Here is a 21110-nt window from a genome sequence, read left to right as displayed (position 1 = left end):
GGCTTACAAATACTGAGGTAAAAACTGACCAAATACTGATCTCAACTATCTGAGTGGCCTAAGTATTGGGTGCGGGGATCCAGCCACACCCCGGCCCTGGAATATAGGCAAAAAGTCACTTTGCTTCATAGAAGACCATTTTAATAAACACCCTGATAGTGGGGTCCTACTGAGATTTCTCATGGGGTCCTAAAAGCTTCAACTTATGCTACTGGTCCCCGCACTAGTGGAGCAGTGACTTATAGCAACTAGCGTCTGTCATGTGCACAGTGCATAGTGTCGTGACATGTGAGCACATATCACAGGCGAGAGCCGCCAGTCGTGACATCAGCAGCAGCAGCAGCAGCATCAGCAGCAGCAGCAGGCTGAGCGCACATGTAGCTCCCTCTCTCTCGCGCAGTGTGTGGTGACGTCAGCAGAGCTCCCTCTGGAAGTTGTGTAGTTGTGTGAGCGGCAGCAGCGAGCAGCGAGCAGCGCACTCAGCCTCCGTCTGCCCCTCCGTCCTGCACATAGCGGTCCCGGGCGCTCTCCTGCCGCAGCTCTGCGTGTGCTCGGGCGCTGCAAGCGCGGAATCTCAGCGGTGCGATGGCTGCTCAGTGCGACTCCATGAGCGGATACATGAACCAGTCAGACCCGGGCTCCAACAGCGAGAGGAGCACCGACTCCCCGCTCCCCGGCTCCGAGGACGACTCTCCCGCCCCTCACGACCCGGAGTGGGGAGAGGAGAGGTTCCGAGTGGATAGGAAGAAGCTGGAGACGATGTTACAAGGTAACGGAGAACTTCAGCAAACAATGTAGCGCGAACCGCCGGCATCCCGAGTGCGTGACTCATCCGCCCGGGACTCGCTCCACGGACCTCAGCCCTCACTGCAGGAACCTCTGCTGCCCTGTATAGGACCTCACTATGGAAGGCTCCCCATACAGGACCTCAGCCCTCACTACAGGGACCTGCACCCTGATACAGGACCTCAGCCCTCACTACAGGGACCTGCACCCCGATACAGGACCTCAGCCCTCACTATAGGGACCTGCACCCCGATACAGGACCTCAGCCCTCACTATAGGGACCTGCACCCCGATACAGGACCTTAGCCCTCACTACAGGGACCTGCACCCTGATACAGGACCTCAGCCCTCACTATAGGGACCTGCACCCCGATACAGGACCTCAGCCCTCACTACAGGGACCTGCACCCCGATACAGGACCTCAGCCCTCACTATAGGGACCTGCACCCCGATACAGGACCTCAGCCCTCACTATAGGGACCTGCACCCCGATACAGGACCTCAGCCCTCACTATAGGGACCTGCACCCCGATACAGGACCTCAGCCCTCACTATAGGGACCTGCACCCCGATACAGGACCTCAGCCCTCACTATAGGGACCTGCACCCCGATACAGGACCTCAGCCCTCACTATAGGGACCTGCACCCCGATACAGGACCTCAGCCCTCACTATAGGGACCTGCACCCCGATACAGGACCTCAGCCCTCACTATAGGGACCTGCACCCCGATACAGGACCTCAGCCCTCACTATAGGGACCTGCACCCCGATACAGGACCTTAGCCCTCACTACAGGGACCTGCACCCTGATACAGGACCTCAGCCCTCACTATAGGGACCTGCACCCCGATACAGGACCTCAGCCCTCACTATAGGGACCTGCACCCCGATACAGGACCTCAGCCCTCACTATAGGGACCTGCACCCCGATACAGGACCTCAGCCCTCACTATAGGGACCTGCACCCCGATACAGGACCTCAGCCCTCACTATAGGGACCTGCACCCCGATACAGGACCTCAGCCCTCACTATAGGGACCTGCACCCCGATACAGGACCTTAGCCCTCACTACAGGGACCTGCACCCCGATACAGGACCTCAGCCCTCACTATAGGGACCTGCACCCCGATACAGGACCTCAGCCCTCACTATAGGGACCTGCACCCCGATACAGGACCTCAGCCCTCACTATAGGGACCTGCACCCCGATACAGGACCTCAGCCCTCACTATAGGGACCTGCACCCCGATACAGGACCTCAGCCCTCACTATATGGACCTGCACCCCGATACAGGACCTCAGCCCTCACTACAGGGACCTGCACCCTGATACAGGACCTCAGCCCTCACTATAGGGACCTGCACCCCGATACAGGACCTCAGCCCTCACTATAGGGACCTGCACCCCGATACAGGACCTCAGCCCTCACTATAGGGACCTGCACCCCGATACAGGACCTCAGCCCTCACTATAGGGACCTGCACCCCGATACAGGACCTCAGCCCTCACTATAGGGACCTGCACCCCGATACAGGACCTCACTATGGAAGGCTCCCCCTACAGGACCTCAGCCCTCACTATAGGGACCTGCACCCATCTATAGGACCTCAGCCCTCACTATAGTGACCTGCACCCCTCTATAGAACCTCAGCCCTCACTATAGGGACCTGCACCCCTCTATAGACCTCAGCCCTCACTATAGAGACCTGCACCCCTCTATAGGACATCAGCCTTCACTATAGGGACCTGCACCCCTCTATAGGACCTCAGCCCTCACCATAGGGACCTGCACCCCTCTATAGGACCTCAGCCCTCACCATAGGGACCTGCGCCCCATGTAGGATCTCAGCCCTCACTATAGGGACCTGCACCCCTCTATAGGACCTCACTATGAGAGGCTCCCCATACAGGACTTCAGCCCTTACTACGGGGACTTGCACTTATACATAGGACCTCAGCCTTTACAATAGGGACCTGCACCCCTATATAGGACCTCAGTACTACAGAGAAACTCGCCCTACAGGACCTCAGCACTTGTTAGAGGCCTCTGCACCCTATATAGGACCTCCACTATAGGAGACTATATATAGGGACCACACTATACAGGAACTGTGCATGAAATTATAGGACTTCCGCACTCACTATAGGAGACTTATAGAAAAACTCGCCATACAGGGCCTCAGCATCCCTCTATGGACCTCACTGTTATACAGGGCCCTCAGCACTCACTATAGTAGACTCTACATACAGAGCCCTGTGCGCTCATAAATGGGATCTCTGTACTCCTTGTAGTGACACCTCTGCACGCCTACGGTATATAGGACCAAAGCAATCACTATAGCGACCTCAACACTCCTATATGATACAGGACCCTGTGTGGGATCTGAACACTCACTATGGATTCCTCTGCACCCTTATATAGGACCTCACTATGCAGGTCCCTCTGCACCCTTATATAGGACCTCACTATGCAGGTCCCTCTGCACCCTTATATATAGGACCTCCGTACTCACCTTAGGAAAAATCACTTTACAAGGAAACCTTTGCATTCATTATATAGAAACTTGCCATACAGGACTCTCTGCAGCCATATATAAGACCTCGCAAAATATTAACTCTCCTTAAAGGGACCTTCTGTACTATGTATAAACTTTCTAACTGCCTATACCGGACCCCTGACGATGCTTTTTACTACATGCCACCTCAATATTCACTTTTATATGGTATTCTCAACGCTGACTATATGGTGCTCCTGATGTATCCTGTTGCTAGTTAGGATTATCCCCCCACCACTCACTGGTATCTGTATTGGATCCACAGTAATCACTTAATCAGATTCTCATTTGTTTTCTTGTGATTCTCTGTTACCTGAAATAAATGTTGCTTTATGTTTATATAGTCCACATCCACTAAATGGCAGATTCCTTGGGCTCCTACTGTAGTTATATAGAGCCATTATTATTTGGGGTCTTGTGGTACATGTATATTGGATCTTCTGCCGCATGATGATCTAGTTACTATTTCATGGCCATAAATTCCACCGCCTATAGGCCCATCTGTATGATATGGACATTCTGTAAATTAATGACTTGCTATACCTATATTTGGGCCCTCATAAACCCACTACACTGTAACATAAAGGGTTGTGGGGGGTATTAATAATGGTAACCTTAGGTCCAATAACTGTAAATGGGCCCTGCCATATAATCTTGCTGTACAAGGAAGTGACTCTCTGGGTGATCAATTTATACCGGAGGCCCCTGATGTTCATGGATCTCATGATGTGGAAACTGATAAAGTGAATCGTTTACTGAAATGACCAATGTTATTACCTGCTCCAACAAAGAAAAGTCAGAAAACGTTAAGTGTCAGTGACTCTATGCTGGTATAGAGTACAACCCTACCAGAATATCATCGTGATCAAGCAGCCTAAGGAAAATGCTATAGATCTATTGGTGCCCGTACGCCTCACAGTGCACTCGTTTGGCCTACAACTACCTCTCTTCACTCTGCCAAGCATTCATGTGTTTTCCTTGGGTAAAGAAGGCGCTTGGGAGCAGACTATTTGCAGGAAGATGATTTGAATAAATATTAAACTACTCGATCCTAATCTCATCAGTTGGGGGAGTCGGGAGGTCCCATTAAATGGTCTTTAATGTCCCATATACAAGGACCTCTAGTCCAGTATTTATGGTTTGACACCTGTCAAATATGACACCCATGGTCCCATCTGTAGCAGGCAACAACTAAGGCCTCTTTCACACTTCCGTTTTTTACAATCAGGCAAAATGTTGAAAAGACGGATCCTGTGCAGATTGTAAAATACGGATGCACTGGGTCCGTTTTTTTGACTGACCGTCGAAGCTATGTGCACACGTTGTGTATGCGTCTTCGCCGTGTTTTTCCTCTGCGAAAACGCATACACAACACAACCCAGGTTAAAAATAATTAAAAAAATAAAAAATTGTGATATTCTTACCTTCCGGCGTCCCCCGCAGCCTTCCCGATGCTGCGCAGGCCCCGGCACTTGCTATGTTCACCTGTCCTCCGTTCCACCGCCGAGCGTCGCTGCATCTTCCCCGTGCATCTTCCCCATCCTCCTGACGCTCAGGCTGAGGGCGGCGCACACTAATTTCGTCATTGCGCCCTCTGACCGGAGTGTCACTGCAGAAGACACAGCGGCGCCGACGGTGGAACGAGGAACAGGTGAATATAGCGCACTGCCCCCGCCATACTCACCTGCTCCTGGCGCGCTCCCTGGTTCTCCGGGCACAGCTTCTTCCTGTATTGAGAGGTCACATGGTACCGCTCATTACAGAAATGAATATGCGGCTCCACCCCTATGGGAGTGGAGTCGGGTCCATATTCATTACTGTAATGAGCGGTACCATGTGACTGCTCAATATAGGAAGAAGCTGTCTGCGCCCGGAGAACGAGGGACGTCCAGGGCCAGGAGCAGATGAGTATTATTAAACATCTGCCCCTCCCCTGCCGACCCCTGGGAATGACTCGAGTATAAGCCGATAGGGGCAATTTCAGCCTAAAAAAATGGGCTGAAATTCTCGGCTTACTCGAGTATATACGGTATGTTGTCTGTAGTGCTCAGGCAGTCCATGGGTCTCCTGATGTGAACTTAAAGCTTCAGACAAATACAGGGAACACAGAACATTGTTTAGTGATGAGGCAAACTTTCTTGGCTGGGCCATATATATGTATACACTTAAATAACATGGGAATGGTGACAGTTTTCTTGCGTAGGGTGTCTTGCATTGAAATCTGCTGCATTCACCAGACAACACAATTTCTATCTGCTCATCATGTGTTAACCTCTGCGACATGTCAATGGCTGTAAACAAAGAGAAACTTGTAAATAACTAATGAAATAATAGTTACGTTAAAACCAAGCACACCATTGTTTTTCTTGTGAAATTCTCTATAAGTTTGATGTGTCACATGACCCTCTTCCCATTGGAAAAAAATAAAGTTGGATCCAAAACGGCTGACTTCAAAATGGCCGCCATGGCCAACCACCCATCTTGAAAAGTTTTCCCCCTCCCGTATACTAATGTGCCACAAGCAGGAAGTTTATATCACCAACCATTGCCATTTATCCATATACATGTCCCACCCTGTATATGTAAGATTGGGTCGGGAGACCTGTGATCAGTTCGGGCATTATTGTCCATGTGCAGAGACATTTGGCCACCTGAATCCTGCCAAAGTGATAAAGTCCTCTGGTGGATGTAATAACGTGATCATTGCAAGCAGTTTATATGTAGACATATTTATTTATTTTTGTTGTAACTTCCTTATTGCTTTAGACTAAATAAACATATAGCTGTGGATACATTAGTAACGTGACATGGGTTGAATCCTGGTTTATATCAGTTTTCTCTCAGCAGGTTAAATGAGACTAGGTTTTCTGCAAGTACTTGGCATTGAGTAGACTTAACATGTGGATTTACTTACCTAAGAGAACACCCCAGGCAATGCAGAGGAGATCATCTGCTGCTTGTGAACGTGTCCTTACTGTGACAAGCGTCGCCTTTCTTGAATTACCTTCTAGTCCCATCAGAACTGTGCTGTGGAGTCATTTGGATACAATCCTTCCGCTCCCCTGTGAAGGAGTCAACAGCACTTTTCCAAATAATAAGAAAAACTTGTCTTGGGCAGCCGCAGTGATCACCAGCGCTTTTATGGTACAGGAGCCTTGTGTGATGAGACGACCCCTGTAAGATGGTTTGTGACACATCGAGCACTATGATCCTGATTTCATCGAGCAGTTTTGCCAGAATTCTTTAAGATAACCGTTTGACATGTTCAACTTTGCATTTCACAAACCTTTTTTGTTGAAAGCGCCAAATTCAAAGCTGTTCTAAGTAAATCTCGACCAGCTCTGCCAGCTTTTTTTTTTTTTTTTCTTTTGTAAAGGTGGGTTTCAGATGTGTGGAGAAACTTACTGTCATTCACTCCATGGTTGGCATACATTTATAGCAGCGAATCACAGCAGTTGAACGATGCTTACACCTCTTAATGGACTTGACATATTTTCACATCAGTTCTCCCTTCATTAAAAACTGGCATGCAGAGCACCATTGGTAATAAATCTGGGCCTATAGGAGTGTTTGGCTGAGATTGCCAGATTGGACAGTCCCCTTTTATATACATTCACTTTAGTTGGGGTACCGTCACACTGCATTCGGTGCTTATGTCCACATACCCTACAAAACTAGTTTTGGGCATATGTACCATTGACTAAAATGGTGCAGATGGAGTCACCGTTGGCTCTCGTGCCTCATTTTTGGGCATATACACCTACTGGAGGCCGATATCAAAACGTAGTCTACTACTTCTGGTTGTCTGCCACCAATAAGTGTATTCCCTTGAAAATTTTGCATGGCGGAGCAGACGGTGACCCCCTCTGTGCAATGTGGCCATTGACTAATGGTGTGTATGCCCGAAACACGTTTTGAGAAAAGTGTGGAAGGGGCCCAACCACCTAAACTAGAATATGTATTTTTATTTTTTTTTTGTCTGTTTGCTTCTTTTTGTGCACAGGTTCTTCACCTCACAATAATCTATAGTATTATTTTTTATTTTTGTTCCCCCCGGGAAGGCTGTACATTGTTTACACGGTCTTCCCCTTAAGGAGTCAAAGAATCTTGGTCTGCAACAGACCTTTACCCTACATCCGGCATTTTCAGGATTAATTTTGCGTGGAATGTTGTAAATCTGATGACTTCTCATTACAACATTTTACTTAGTGGAAAGTAATCAATCTCCATAAGGTAAAGTCATGAAATGCTCTAATCATCTAAATTATTAGTTACATAATTGTAGCAGTTACTGTACAGGAAAATAATATGAATTATTGAAGGCTGAGAGAATGTGTTTTCTGTATTCATAGGAGATATTTTAATAATGGAGTATATTATATGCAGCAGTTTAATTTCTGGGCACAGATCCCTCCAGTCCCTGCAGCACGAGTCCTCCATATCTGTTTTCATCTTATTTATATTGCTGGAGAATTCTTTTAATTCGTATAACTTTACTCTTGGTGATGAAGAGCATGAACAGGTTTTTTTTTTCTTTTCTTTTTATAAGAACGTTGTTGGGACCTAAGAAATCTATTTGCAATAACTTCATTTACAAAATGAAGAACATCTGCTTTCTAGTTGGGGGTTTGGAACTTGCCAAGGAAGGAATGTAGTAAGTTTCGGCGCTTTGCTGAGCACAGATGCAGAAGAAAGTGACTTGTATTACAAAGGGGGGGTCGGTGAGTATTTATATAAAAGTGCAAGTTGTGGGGGTGGCGGAAGACGTAACAAAGACAGATCTGAAGTGTTACCACTGTCGGGAAGACTGAGGCTTTTTGGGAGTTGAGTGAATCATTTTGCCTGCCTATAGTTTGCGATTTGAGGCTGGAAAAGGGATGAATAATCTTCCTCTGAGCCGCCAGAGTCTGGAAGGAAAATCTCCTCATTTCAAACTGAAGAACTTCCTGTATTGCGACCTCCTCAACTCTGATCCAAGTTGTATTTTAGTTCGAGCAGTGTTGTGCGGATGTCGTGGCTTTTTTTTTTTTTACATCTTAGACAGTTTTGCTGTTGCGTTTCTTAATGACTATTTCACTATTTGCGTCAATAAAGTGGTCGTCTGCTTGTACGAAATCTATTTTAAATGCTCTTGTTTAAAACATTCATCAGTCACAGCTGAAAATTGTCACAAACGATCTCTTGATCTGGAACAGGGGTCCCCAACCTGTAGCTCGGGAGCCACATGTGGCTCGCGGTCCCATGAATTGTGGCTCGCGGCTGTCTGCCAGCTTGATGCATTAGCTTCAGGTCTAGCAAAGAGGTATGAAGAGCACATCTCAAAATGGTGAACTTTGTGAGTAGCCCTGCTCAGATGAGCAGACCTGGATGCACATATACTGGTCTTGGGGGGATTAGAGATATTTAAGTATGGTACACTAGAGAAGGGATGATACTACCGGTCAGAGGAGGTGCTTGAAGCTGGATGTGACTGTTTTGGGAGTGCGCGATGGAAGAATGCTGAATGGGGGTATTGTGGGAACCCCTTGATCTTGGTATACTGCTTCAGGGTGATTTGTGTGGAAAAGCTTTGGTTATTATACATGTAATGGGGGCTTAGGTTGCCACTACTATGAGGGGAGCAGGAGCTGGATGTGACTCGCTACCCTCTTGAAGAGCTGAATGTGGCTCTCAAGGTCAGAAAGGTTGAGGACCACTGATCTGGAAGGATAACCAAGTACTTGGTCATTAAAACAGATCTAAATACAAACTGCATGCATTATTAGATAGAACATTTAGACCCGATGAGTCTGATATAATTATTTAAAAGTCCATCGTAGAATGGCTGCATAATTACAATGAGCATGCTAGGAGTCCACCTCAAGAAAGAGAATTTGAGTCCAGGTATACTTGGACTCAAATTCTCTAGTTAATCTTTGCACAATCAGCCTGAGAGCTGCAGCTTGTACTGAACAGTGAGATCTTAGCAGCAGGGAGGAGGGACATTGAGTTTAAACTTACCAAAATAATTATCTGACCAAAGATTTCGTTTAAGAAATCTTTATCTACTGACAGATCCGCTTTATCACGATTCGATAATATCTTGCTCCTGTAGTGCTGAATGGAAACTAAATATTTTTAAAATGATCTGTTTCCGCCCTTCTTCCCCTAAAAGCTGCAGTCATTACTGCTCAAATCTGAATCATTTTAAGTCAATAAAATGGTATTGCACTCACCTAGTATATTAGTGGTGGATTCACCATTAAAAAATCTGCTTGTTCAAAAGCCCATTAAAGAATGCCTAACACTATATATAGTAATTTGATTTTATAATTCTGTAGGATTTTCTGCATATTTTATTTATTTTATTTATTTATTTTTTGGGTGGGGGATTGGTTATGTTCCTTGAAATGCTGTGATTAGTTTAAAATGTAAATTCAGGCTGATGCTCTTTTAAAATGTTTTGGATTGTATACTACTTGGATGACTTCTTCTCATACCCCTCTTTTGGCCCCCCATAAATCTATGAAGCTTTATACTCCCCTCCCGTGTTGGCGCTGTTCCTGTGGTGTCGGCGCTCGCTCTCACCGGGGTTCCTTTGCTGTTGTGACTCTGGCGTCCCTGTCCCCGCCTCCTGTCAAATTGAGAGAGATCAGTTACAACCTGAACTTCCTCTTCATGTTTGATTTTGTCCAAAGGTGGCGACAGCGACACCAGCGCTGATTGGGCGCCAGCTTCGCGTGTTACAACTGCATCAGAGAGAGATGGGGCCAACACCGCTGGAATAGCGCCGGCATGGGAGTGTAAGCTCAAGAGGGGGTTGTCATAGTAGTGAACAACCTTCTTAATAGCTGTAAACGATTGTGTGACATACATGAGGTGCATTGCCTTTTACATATAGACACTTTTGTAGCACAATTTTCCAATACAGAAACTTCTGTAGTCCACAGAAGCTGCACAACTTATTTCCACTGTGAACCGCATGTATTTCTCAAACTAAAATTGTGTTCTATAAAGTCTCCTCCATGCAGCTTCATCCCTGAGGTCCTCGTGCTCAGGGCAGTCTTGCTTTACCTTTTGTATGCAGTTCTTTTTTTTAACTGAATGTGGATCGCCCTTGGATCTATAGTGATCTAGTTACCGAGCATGCTTCTGTCCTTTTTGAAGATACAGTATACATACCTCCCAACTTTTGAAGATGGGAAAGAGGGGCAAATTTTAGGCCACGCCTCTGACCACACCCATTCATAATTAGTCACACCCATATCCACATCCCAACCACACCCATTTAGCACTGCTGATCACACTGTTTCATATACAATAGTTATAAACAAAAAAATATGGCCACACAGTGCTCCATACCGTATAATGACCACACATGATGCCCCATACTGTATAATGGCCACACATGATGCCCCATACTGTATACTGGCTGCACATGATGCTCCATATTGTATAATGACTGCACATGATGCTCCATACTGTATAATGGCCACACATGATGCTCCATACTGTATAATGACCGCACATGATGCTCCATATTGTATAATGACCGCACATGATGCTCCATACTGTATAATGGCCACACATGATGCTCCATACTGTATAATGACCGCACATGATGCTCCATACTGTATAATGACCGCACATGATGCTCCATATTGTATAATGACCGCACATGATGCTCCATACTGTATACTGGCTGCACATGATGCTTCATACTGTATAATGACCGCACATGATGCTGCATACTGTATAATGACCGCACATGATGCTCCATACTGTATAATGGCCACAGTTCTCCATACTGTATAATGACATACAGGCACGCAGCTCACACACATGCACACGCACACAGCTCACACACACACAGCTCACGCACGCAGCTCACACACATGCAGCAGCATCACACACACACAGTATCACACATACACACACAGTATCACACATACACACGCAGCTCACAAACACATGCAGCTTTGACACAAATGCATCACATACGCAGCCATCACACACACGCAGTCATCACACACACACACGCAGTCATCACACACACACACGGAGCCATCACATACACACACATGCAGCCATCACACACACACACACGCAGCCATCACACACACACACACGCAGCCATCACACACACACGCGCAGCCATCACACACACACACACACACACACGCAGCCATCACACACACACACACACACACACACACACACACTCTCACTCACTCACTCACTCACTCACTCACTCACTCACTCACTCACACTCACAACTCACACACACAACTCACACACACAACACACACACACATCTCACACACACATCTCACACACACATCTCACACACACATCTCACACACACACACACATCTCACACACACACACACACACACAATCTCCTCTGTGTTGCAGGGGCGGCTGATCTGTCCATGTGCAGCTCTTCAGTTTCTCCGGCTGCTCACAGCTCTGCACTGTCCCGGCACCTCCCCCGTCTCTCCTTCTCTGCCGGGATAGCAGCTAAGAGCAGGAGAAGCCGGAGCTCCGTGCACACACAGGAGGAAGTGAGTCGCTGACCTCTCATCTTGATCGCTGCTGGCTCTCTGCCTCAGCGTGGCAGCGCCGCACACACAGGGGGCGGGGGGGGGGGGGCGGGATCGGTCGGGAGGTGAGACCCAGCATGTATAAGAAAAAAAACAGCCACAAACCTAAGCTACTCAGGTGCCGCCCCCTGCATTGTCCCCGCCCTAGGCACGTAGTGCGGGACATTAGTGTCCCGCCCGGGATCCCAGGGCTGACTGTCAAAATCAGGACATAGTTACATAGTTATTAAGGTTGAAGGAAGACTGTAAGTCCATCTAGTTCAACCCATAGCCTAACCTAACATGCCCTAACATGTTGATCCAGGGGAAGGCAAAAAAAACCCATGTGGCAAAGAGTAACTCCACCATGGGGAAAAAAATTCCTTCCCGACTCCACATACGGCAATCAGACTAGTTCCCTGGATCAACGCCTTATCAAGGAATCTAGTGTATATACCCTGTAACATTATACTTTTCCAGAAAGGTATCCAGTCCCCTCTTAAATTTAATTAATGAATCACTCATTACAGAATCATACGGCAGAGAGTTTCATAGTCTCACTGCTCTTACAGTAAAGAATCCGCGTCTGTTATTATGCTTAAACCTTCTTTCCTCCAGACGTAGAGGATGCCCCCTTGTCCCTGTCTCAGGTCTATGATTAAAAAGATCACCAGAAAGGTCTTTGTACTGTCCGCGGGATCCGGGACGGTTGGGAGGTATGAGTATATATGGTAAAACTTGAATGATGGTTATGAACATTTTTGGTGATGTTACTCGGCTCATCCATTTTGCACTTGCAATTAATAGTGGCAAAGCAGCATTGACATATCTGTCAAATTCTTTTAGAATATGAGGATGATTAAAATAAAACAAAAAACCCTCAACATGTACTTTATCCATAGGATAGGGTATAACTTGCCATCCTGAGATCGGGGTTCTGCAGCCTGTCCTGACTTGCATTACGTGAGCACGACTGGCCTCTGCTCTATTCATCAACAGGACTAGTAGATATAGCCAAGCTCTACGCTGTGCAGGACCATAAACAATGGAGTGGAAGCTGAGCATGTGCACGTCCACTTAATGTAGGATGGGCTGCAGAACCCCGATCTCGTTATCTGGGGGCCTCAGCAGCTGGATTGCAAGTCACCAGTGTAACAAAGATGGGGGCTGTTACATAAATTGAAAAAAGACCTAGGTCCATCAAGTTAAACCCTTTATTAAACTTTATTTTTTTATTTTTTCCCCTAGTGCACATTTGTCACTTATCAAAGGCGTGCGGCTCGCGGGATCCTCTGGGGCTTGTCTTTAGGCTGCACTGCATTATTACCTTGTGAGCAAGGCATCCTTGAAAAGGCCATATAAATTAGCACTAAGTAGGCCAATTTCTCTAGAACTGTATGGCAAGGCAAGCAAAAACAAAAACCCTGAATACTTAATTGAGTGGCAAATATAAAATAAAAGTAAGAACTCTCATTTTTGAACAAGTTTGCATGCTCCTTTGGTGCTCACAATTGTGTCCATCTCGGTTCTCATGTTGTTGTGCAGTGAAAGATCAAATCGGTTGTCTAGGTGTCAGTCTTGTACTTGGAAGCATTTGGGTTGGGTTCCAGCTGCAACAGATGAGATTTATTGAGATCTCTGAGACAATGGATTTCAGCTGAAATGTCAAGTCTCTAAACTTCAGTGGAAAAAACACATTTAATTGTCTAGATTCTTAACCTGCTTAACAGTTGAGTCTTTAAAGCAAGTGTTTTTTCAATGATCATTCTTACTTTCTATAGAGTTGTGATTGGGGAAAAAAGTGAAAGCACCACTTCATAGCAAGATCGCAAGTTTTCTACCATTTTTATCATTTTGTCCTGAAGAATGAACTCCCAATAACCTATACAGATAGAGTATGGTTGTCAACATGACTTTATTATTACGGTATTTATTTATTTTTTTCAGGACAGCTATCAGACTATTTTGTTTACGGACCTATTGGGGAAAACCATATTACATAATAAGTAATCCATGTCTACAGCTCATAGTTCTGATCTAAAGTCTTCAGCTACATTGATTGTAAACTTTAAAATAATGCAGTCAAAATAATTTCTTCAGCTGCAAAAAATCACGGACACCTTTTAAAATTTTTTTTAATGACTGCAAAAATTTGCCCAATTTTTACAGATAGTCCAGGAATTACTGGCAACCCTGATTATGGAGTGCCTATTAGTGATGAGCGATAAGGTTTTATCTGAGCATTCTAGGGTGCTAACAGATTTGTCTTTGGCGTGCTTACAAAAAATATGTTCGAGACCTCGCACCTCCATGTCTCGTGGCTGTTTGACATTTTCAAACATGCAGGGATTGCTTAACAAACAGGAAAAATATATGTATGTTGTGGCTGTCTAACAGCCCCGAGATATGCAGGCACGGAGTCTTAGCATATTTTTCGAGCACGCCAAAGACACTCGGTTAGCACCCGACCATGCTGTGATAACACCGTTTCCGAGCACATTCACTCATCACTAATGCATATAGGTTTGTATTTCTGGTTAGTCAAACACAGCAGGACTCCAGATACGCCTGAAAAAAATCCAGCATGTGCATAAAGTTTCAGAAATCTCATTTATTTGGCTAGTTCTGTAAATTTGTGTTTTATGCATAAAAAAACGGTTATGCCACATGTGAACATACCGTTAACCCCTTCCCGACATGCCGTACATGCACTGCTACGCAGAAGCTACTTTCCCGCAAAGAGTAGTTTATGTACAGAACATTGATCGCAATGCCTTGTGCTGCAACACCCACGATTGGTGCTGGCATCGATTGCGGGAATTTAACCTCTCTGCTGCTGTCAATAATGACTGACATCGAGGAGATCGCACAAGGAGTGGACTCCCTCTGTGCTCCCATCAGAACAATGTGATGAGATCGCGTTGTTCTGATGATCTCCATGGAGACCCCCGGCCGCAAGATGGCCGCAGGGTCCTGCAGTGAAGGTGGCCTGTGAGCGCCTGCTAAGAGCAGGCGCTGACATGCCTCCTTCCCTGCCTGTCAGATGCTGATCTGATGCAGTGCAAAAGATCAGCGATCTGGTACTGTACAGTGATGATCCATGCTGGGACAATGTAGGAAAGTAAAGGTTAAGTGTAAAAAAAAAAAAAAATTTAAAAAAATCCCCAAAGAACAAAAAAGAAACATACATTTATTTAAAAAAAACACTCAAAATTTCACTCAGTGAACACAGTAAAAAAAATAAATGAAGCAAAAAGCAATGCTTTATCATACCGCTGAACAAAAGGTGCAATAAAATGCGATCAGAAAGACTAGTGTATATACTCGAGTATAAGCCGAGATTTTCAGCCTTTTTTTTTTTTTTATGCTGAAAGTGGCACTCTCCCGCCGGTCCGTCTGTCACATCATACTCACCCACTCCCGGCGCGGTCCCAACTTCTCCGATGGTCTCCGGGCGCTGGCAGCTCTTCCTGTGTTCAGCGATCACGTGGTACCGATAATTAAAGTAATGAATATGGACCCGACTCCACTCCTATAGGGGTGGAGCGCTTATTAATTACGTTAATGAGCGGTACCAGTGACCGCTGAACACAGGAACAAGCTGCCGGAGCCGAAGAGACAATCGCATCAGAGAAGCGGGACGTGCAGACTGCGCCAGGAGGGTGAGTGTGAGCATTGCGATATTCACCTGTCCCCGTTCCACCGCCGTGTGCCACTCAGTCTTCCTCGTCCTCTGGCTGTGTCGTTCAGGTCAGAGGGCGCGATGACGTGTTTAGTGTGCGCCCTCTACCTGAACAGTCACTGCAGAGAATCGGAAGACGGAGCGGCGGTGGAACGGGGACACTTGAATTTCTCAAGTACCGGTGTCCCTGCCTACTCAGGACAAGAGGTGAGTCATAATTTTATTTATTTACTTATTTTTTTTAAATCTCAGCAGCAGCATATGGAGCATCTTATGGGGCCATAATCAACCTTTATGCAGCATTATCTGGGGCAAATGTTTGCATGGAGCATTATTTGGGGCCCATCATGAACTGTATGTAGCATTATATGGGGTGTATTTTGTATGGAGCCTCTTGGGCTACTTTCACACTAGCGTCGGTACGGGTCCGTCGCTAAACGTCAGGCCGATGTACCGACGCACATTGTGAAATTTGTGCACGACGTGGGCAGCGGATGCAGTTTTTCAACGCATCCGCTGCCCATTCTGAAGTCCGGGGAGGAGGGGGCGGAGTTCCGGCCACGCATGCGCGGTAGATAATGGCGGACGCGACTTACGAAAAAAACGTTCCCTTGAACGTTTTTTCGTGACGACGGTCCGTCAAAACACAATGGATCCGTTGCACGACGGACGCGACGTGTGGCCATCCGTCGCTAATACAAGTCTATGGGCAAAAAAACTCATCCTGCGAGCACATTTGCAGGATCCGTTTTTTGACCAAAACGACAGAATGCGACGGATTGCTAAAAACGTGAGTGTGACAGTAGGCTTGGGCTTCTTTCACATTTCCATCTTCCTCTACACGTCGAAATACGTCGGTTTGTGAAAAAACAGGATCCTGCAAATTTATATGCAGGATCCTGTTTTTTCCCAGTGACTTGTATTAGCGACGTATGGGCACACGTTATGTCCGTCGTGCACTGGATCCTTTGCATTTTGGCGAACCGTCGTCTGCTAAAAAAATTCAAGGGAATGTTTTTTTTCTGAACGTTGCATCCTGTGTTTCCTACTGCGCATGCCCGTCAGGAAATCTCTCTCTACCCCGGGATTTTAGACTTTAGCATTCCGGACAGCGGACCGTTGAAACACTGCATCCGCTGCCACTATTTCTCAAACGTCCGTGACGGCCGACTAACGATGGAAATGTGAAAGAAGCCTTATGGGGCTCCTGACACAATATGGATATTCAAAACACTTAACCTACTGATGTTTCAATTAAATTTACTTTTATTGGTATTTATGACATTTACTGGTAGCTGCTGCATTTTCCACCCTAGGCTTATACTCGGGTCATTAAGTTTCCCTTCCCCCCCATGGCGTAATCAGGGGTCTCGGCTTATACTCGAGTATATACGGTAATGGTACCGCTGAAAAATGTAATCGTCCTACAAAAAACAAGAAGTCATACAGCTCCATCAGCAGAAAGTTATAGCTGTCAGAAATAATTGTTTGCTATGAAATAGTTTGTGTAAAAGCACCAAAACATAAAAAAATGTAAATGGGGTATTGCTGTAATTGTATTGACCAGAAGAATAAAGCGGTCTTACCAATTTTACCACACGCGGAAAGGTGTGTTTATATATTAAACAAAACAAAAAAAAAACCTGAATTGCTGTTTTTTGTTCATTCTACCTCCAAAAAATTGGAATATAAAGCAATAAAAAATGTCTGAAAATACCAATAGTCAACTCGTCCTGCAAACAATAAGCCATCACATGACTGTCGGACAAAATATGGAAAAATTATAGCTCTCAAAATGTGGTGATGCAAAACTAGTTTTTGCAATAAAAAGCGCTTTTAGTGTGTGACAGCAGCCAAACCTGAAAACCCAATATAAATCTGGTATCTCTGTAATCGCACCGACCTGAAGAATAATCATTTGTACGACACGAGGAACAGCATAAAAACTAAATAAAATATTTCAATTTTGCCTCCCAAAGATCGCAGTAAGGGCTGTCCCACACGTCCAGATAATTCCGGTACCGGAATAAATCGGTACCGGAGTTATCCGTGTCCGTGTGCCTGGGAACTCACGGAGGCCATACGAGCGGGTCACGTGTGCCGCCCGTATGGCGAGTGGGTACCACACGGAGCGTGTGGTACCCACTCTGCATGGTGCTGAAGCTGCGATTCATATCCTCTCTGCAGTAACGTTTGCTGGAGAGAAAATATGAAGAATAGTGTTAAAAATAAAGATTTAGGTGTCCGCCGCCCCCCCACCCCCTGTGCGCCCCCCCGCTGGTCAGAAAATACTTACCCGCCTCCCTCGCTGCTTCCTGGTCTGGCCGCGGCTTCTCCTGCATGCGGTCACGTGGGCCCGATCATTTACAGTCATGAATATGTGGCTCCACCTCCCATAGGGGCGGAGCCGACTATTCATGATTGTAAATGATCGGCCCCACGTGACCGCATACAGTAGGAGGCGCGGCCAGACCAGGAAGGAGCGAGGGAGCGGGTAAGTATTTTCTGACCAGCGGGGGGGGCGCACAGGGGGCGGGGGGGGGCGCACAGGGGGCGGGGGGGGCGGCGGACACCTGGATCTTTATTTTTAACACTATTCTTCATATTTTCTCTATAGCAAACGCTGCTACAGGGAAGATATGAATACCGGCTTCAGCACCATGTGGGGGGGACAGCGCTTACTGTAGCGCTGTCTCCGGCACGCACACGGACCCCAGACGGAGAATGTCCGTGTGAGGTCCGTGTTTTACGCGGACCCATTGACTCTATTGGGTCCGTGTAAAACGTGCGCTCCTACGAACACTGACATGTCTCCGTGTTTGGCACACGGAGACACGGTCCGCAAAAATCAATGACATCTGCACAGATGCATTGATTTTTATGGGTCTACGTGTGTCAGTGTCTCCGGTACGTGAGGAAACTGTCACCTCACGTACCGGAATCACTGATGTGTGAAACCGGCCTAAGGCTTGGTGCAAATTTATCCTGCACTCTACGCTGAGTTCTTAAAGGGAACCTGTCACCCCGTTTTTTTGAAGATGAGCTAAAAAAAGCGTTAAATAGGGGCAGAGCTGGGCGTTACATTAGTGTCTTTTGTGTGCCTTATTACCCACCTATGCTGCTGAAAAACCTTTGTAAAGTCGCCGTTTTCTGCTGTCACTCACGCTGGTCTGGTCCTATGGGCGTGGTGACGGCGCTGTTTCTCCCCCAGATCAGGCTCATCATTCCGTTGGTGGCCTAGTGGTGTGCGCATGTCCAACAGAGAATATCCACTGCCCAGGAGATGAAAAAGAGCGCGATCTGCGCTATTCAGCCGTTTACCGGTGGGCGCGGCCCTCTTTCCTGTGGCAGCGCGTGCGCAGATGGAGCGCTCTGCTGCCCGGGGCTTCAGGAAAATGGCCGCCACGATCTCCATCTGCGCACGCGCGGAATCCCGCGGCCATTTTCCTGAAGCCCCGGGCAGCAGAGCGCTCCATCTGCGCACGCGCGGCCACAGGAAAGATGGCCGCGCCCACCGGTAAACGGCTGAATAGCGCAGATAGGTGGGTAATAAAGGCACACAAAAGACACTAATGTAACGCCCAGCTCTGCCCCTATTTAACGCTATTTTTAGCTCATCTTCAAAAAACGGGGCGACAGGTTCCCTTTAAATCGTGTTTCTGTGTAAATCTCTGAAATACGTGATTCAGTCGGAACCTCTGGTGGAAGATTTCCTATGAGGCAGATGGAGGCACTGTGGATGCTGTCGACCAGTTTTGTGCACTTCTAAAACGGACACTGCTGAACAGAGGCCAGATGGAGTCCAGAGTAACTCTGCTGCCTCATTATAGTGAATGGATCCTTTGGGGTTTCATCTGAATCGCGTCACTCGGAGATTTAGATGGAAACCTCAAAGTGCTCAGCGTAGAGCGTTGGATAAATGTGATCCCAAATGTTATGTAAAATGTTCCCAAAAAAAGCTTCAACTCAGTCCACAAAAAAAAAAAATCCCCCCTCCCACTCAGTACCATCATCTAACAGAATAATATAGGGGGCTGCTCGCCCCTCAAAAGAAATTCCGCAAAATCTGCACTTCCAAATGCCTCCCCTCCATTCTGAGTCCCAGTGTGTCTAATCCACATATATAGTCCATGTGTTTGGCATTTCTGTAGTGATGAGAGCCCGCCTAACTTACGGGTACGTGTCTCTAGAAGCATGAGCTGGGCATAATATACTGGTGACTACAGCGTACTGGGCGTTACAATGGCAGTTTGCAATTTTCGCTCAGCAACATCCACTGCTGCTTGTTTCTGGAAACACCAATGAAGTCAAAATCATCACTACATCTGTAGATAAATTCCCAAAGGGGAATCTTCAAAATGTGGTCACTTGGGGGCTCTGTTTATGGAGTCCGCAAACTTTTCTAGGGAAATCTGTGCTCCAGGAAGCAAATAGTGCTTTGTGCCTCCCAAGTCTCGCTGTGTAGCTAAGCAGTACTGCACAGCCACATATGGGGTATTTCTACATTCAGCAAAAACTGGACAAATTTTGGTGCCGTTTTTACCCTTTTCCCAGTATTAAAATGTAAGATTTAGGGCTAACAGTTTTGGTGGTTAAAAATAGTTACCATACTTTTCCTTCACTGCCCAATGGTATAAAACTGACACACACCTATGGTGTCGATATGATCACTGCACCCCTAGGTGAATTCAGTGAGAGGTTTAGTTTGTGAAATTAGGTCACTTATGGGGGAATTCTTCTGTTCTGTTCATGGGCTCTGCTAATGTGACATGGCACCCTCAAACCAGTGCAGCAAAATCAGTGCAGCACTGTGGCGCTACTTCCCTTCTGAGCTTTGCACTGTGCCTCAAAAGTAGTATTTGACCACGTATGGGGGGAGGGGGGTTTATTAGTGAATTCAAGAAAAATTGCACAACAAATTGTAAGGTCCATTTTCTCCTGTTACCCTTATGATGATGATAAAGAAAATTGGGTCTAAAGGAAAATTTGTGTTAAAAACAACTTTTTTTCCCTTCCAGATTCCATTAATTCCTGTGACGCACCTGAAGGGTTAATAATCTTCTTGAATGTGGTTTTGATTACCTTGAGGGGTGCACATTTTTAGAATGGTGTCACTTCAAATGTGATGTGGTTCTTTCCCCCCCTAAAAAAAATAAAAAAAAAATTTACAGGCCAGTGAACCTTGCTTCTATACCAGGAAGGATATTTGAACAAATTGGTAAACAGCATGTAAGGACTTGGATAAGAATACAGTAGTTGGCCAAAGCCTGCATGGGTTTGTAGCAAAGTAATGCGAAGACTTGCCTATGATGGAATCAGACTGGGTGGATCAGGGAAATTTTGAGTATGTAAGTATGGGATTTGCACTGCGGATTTATCAAAACTGCTGCGGAAAAAAAGAAAATTCCGCAGTGGAATCCGCAGCGTGTGCACATACCCTTATGGTCCTGAAAGCCAGTGTGGGAGGGGAGCAGTGGCAGGAGCAGGTGGCTGTGACAACATGCTCACCTTCCTCGCTACGT

At 46.4% G+C, this 21110-nt stretch overlaps 1 protein-coding gene across 3 annotated transcripts in view; it reads left to right on the top strand.

Moving 5' to 3' along the window:
• Nucleotides 1-324: 324 nt before the first annotated feature.
• BICC1 (BicC family RNA binding protein 1) overlaps nt 325-21110 on the top strand; it is a 260245-nt gene continuing 239459 nt past the window's right edge. The window contains exon 1 of one of the 3 annotated variants that reach the window (XM_077258861.1): nt 325-769. In XM_077258861.1, the coding sequence (XP_077114976.1) occupies nt 586-769 (184 nt within the window). In that variant the 5' untranslated portion in view covers nt 325-585. The remainder of the gene's footprint in view (nt 770-21110) is intronic. The other 2 variants (XM_077258864.1, XM_077258863.1) reach the window with 2 other exon arrangements.

The sequence above is a fragment of the Ranitomeya variabilis genome, chromosome 4 (genome assembly GCF_051348905.1).
Source record: "Ranitomeya variabilis isolate aRanVar5 chromosome 4, aRanVar5.hap1, whole genome shotgun sequence".
NCBI classification, from domain to species: Eukaryota; Metazoa; Chordata; class Amphibia; order Anura; family Dendrobatidae; genus Ranitomeya; species Ranitomeya variabilis.
This window is presented reverse-complemented; position numbering and strand designations above follow the sequence as displayed.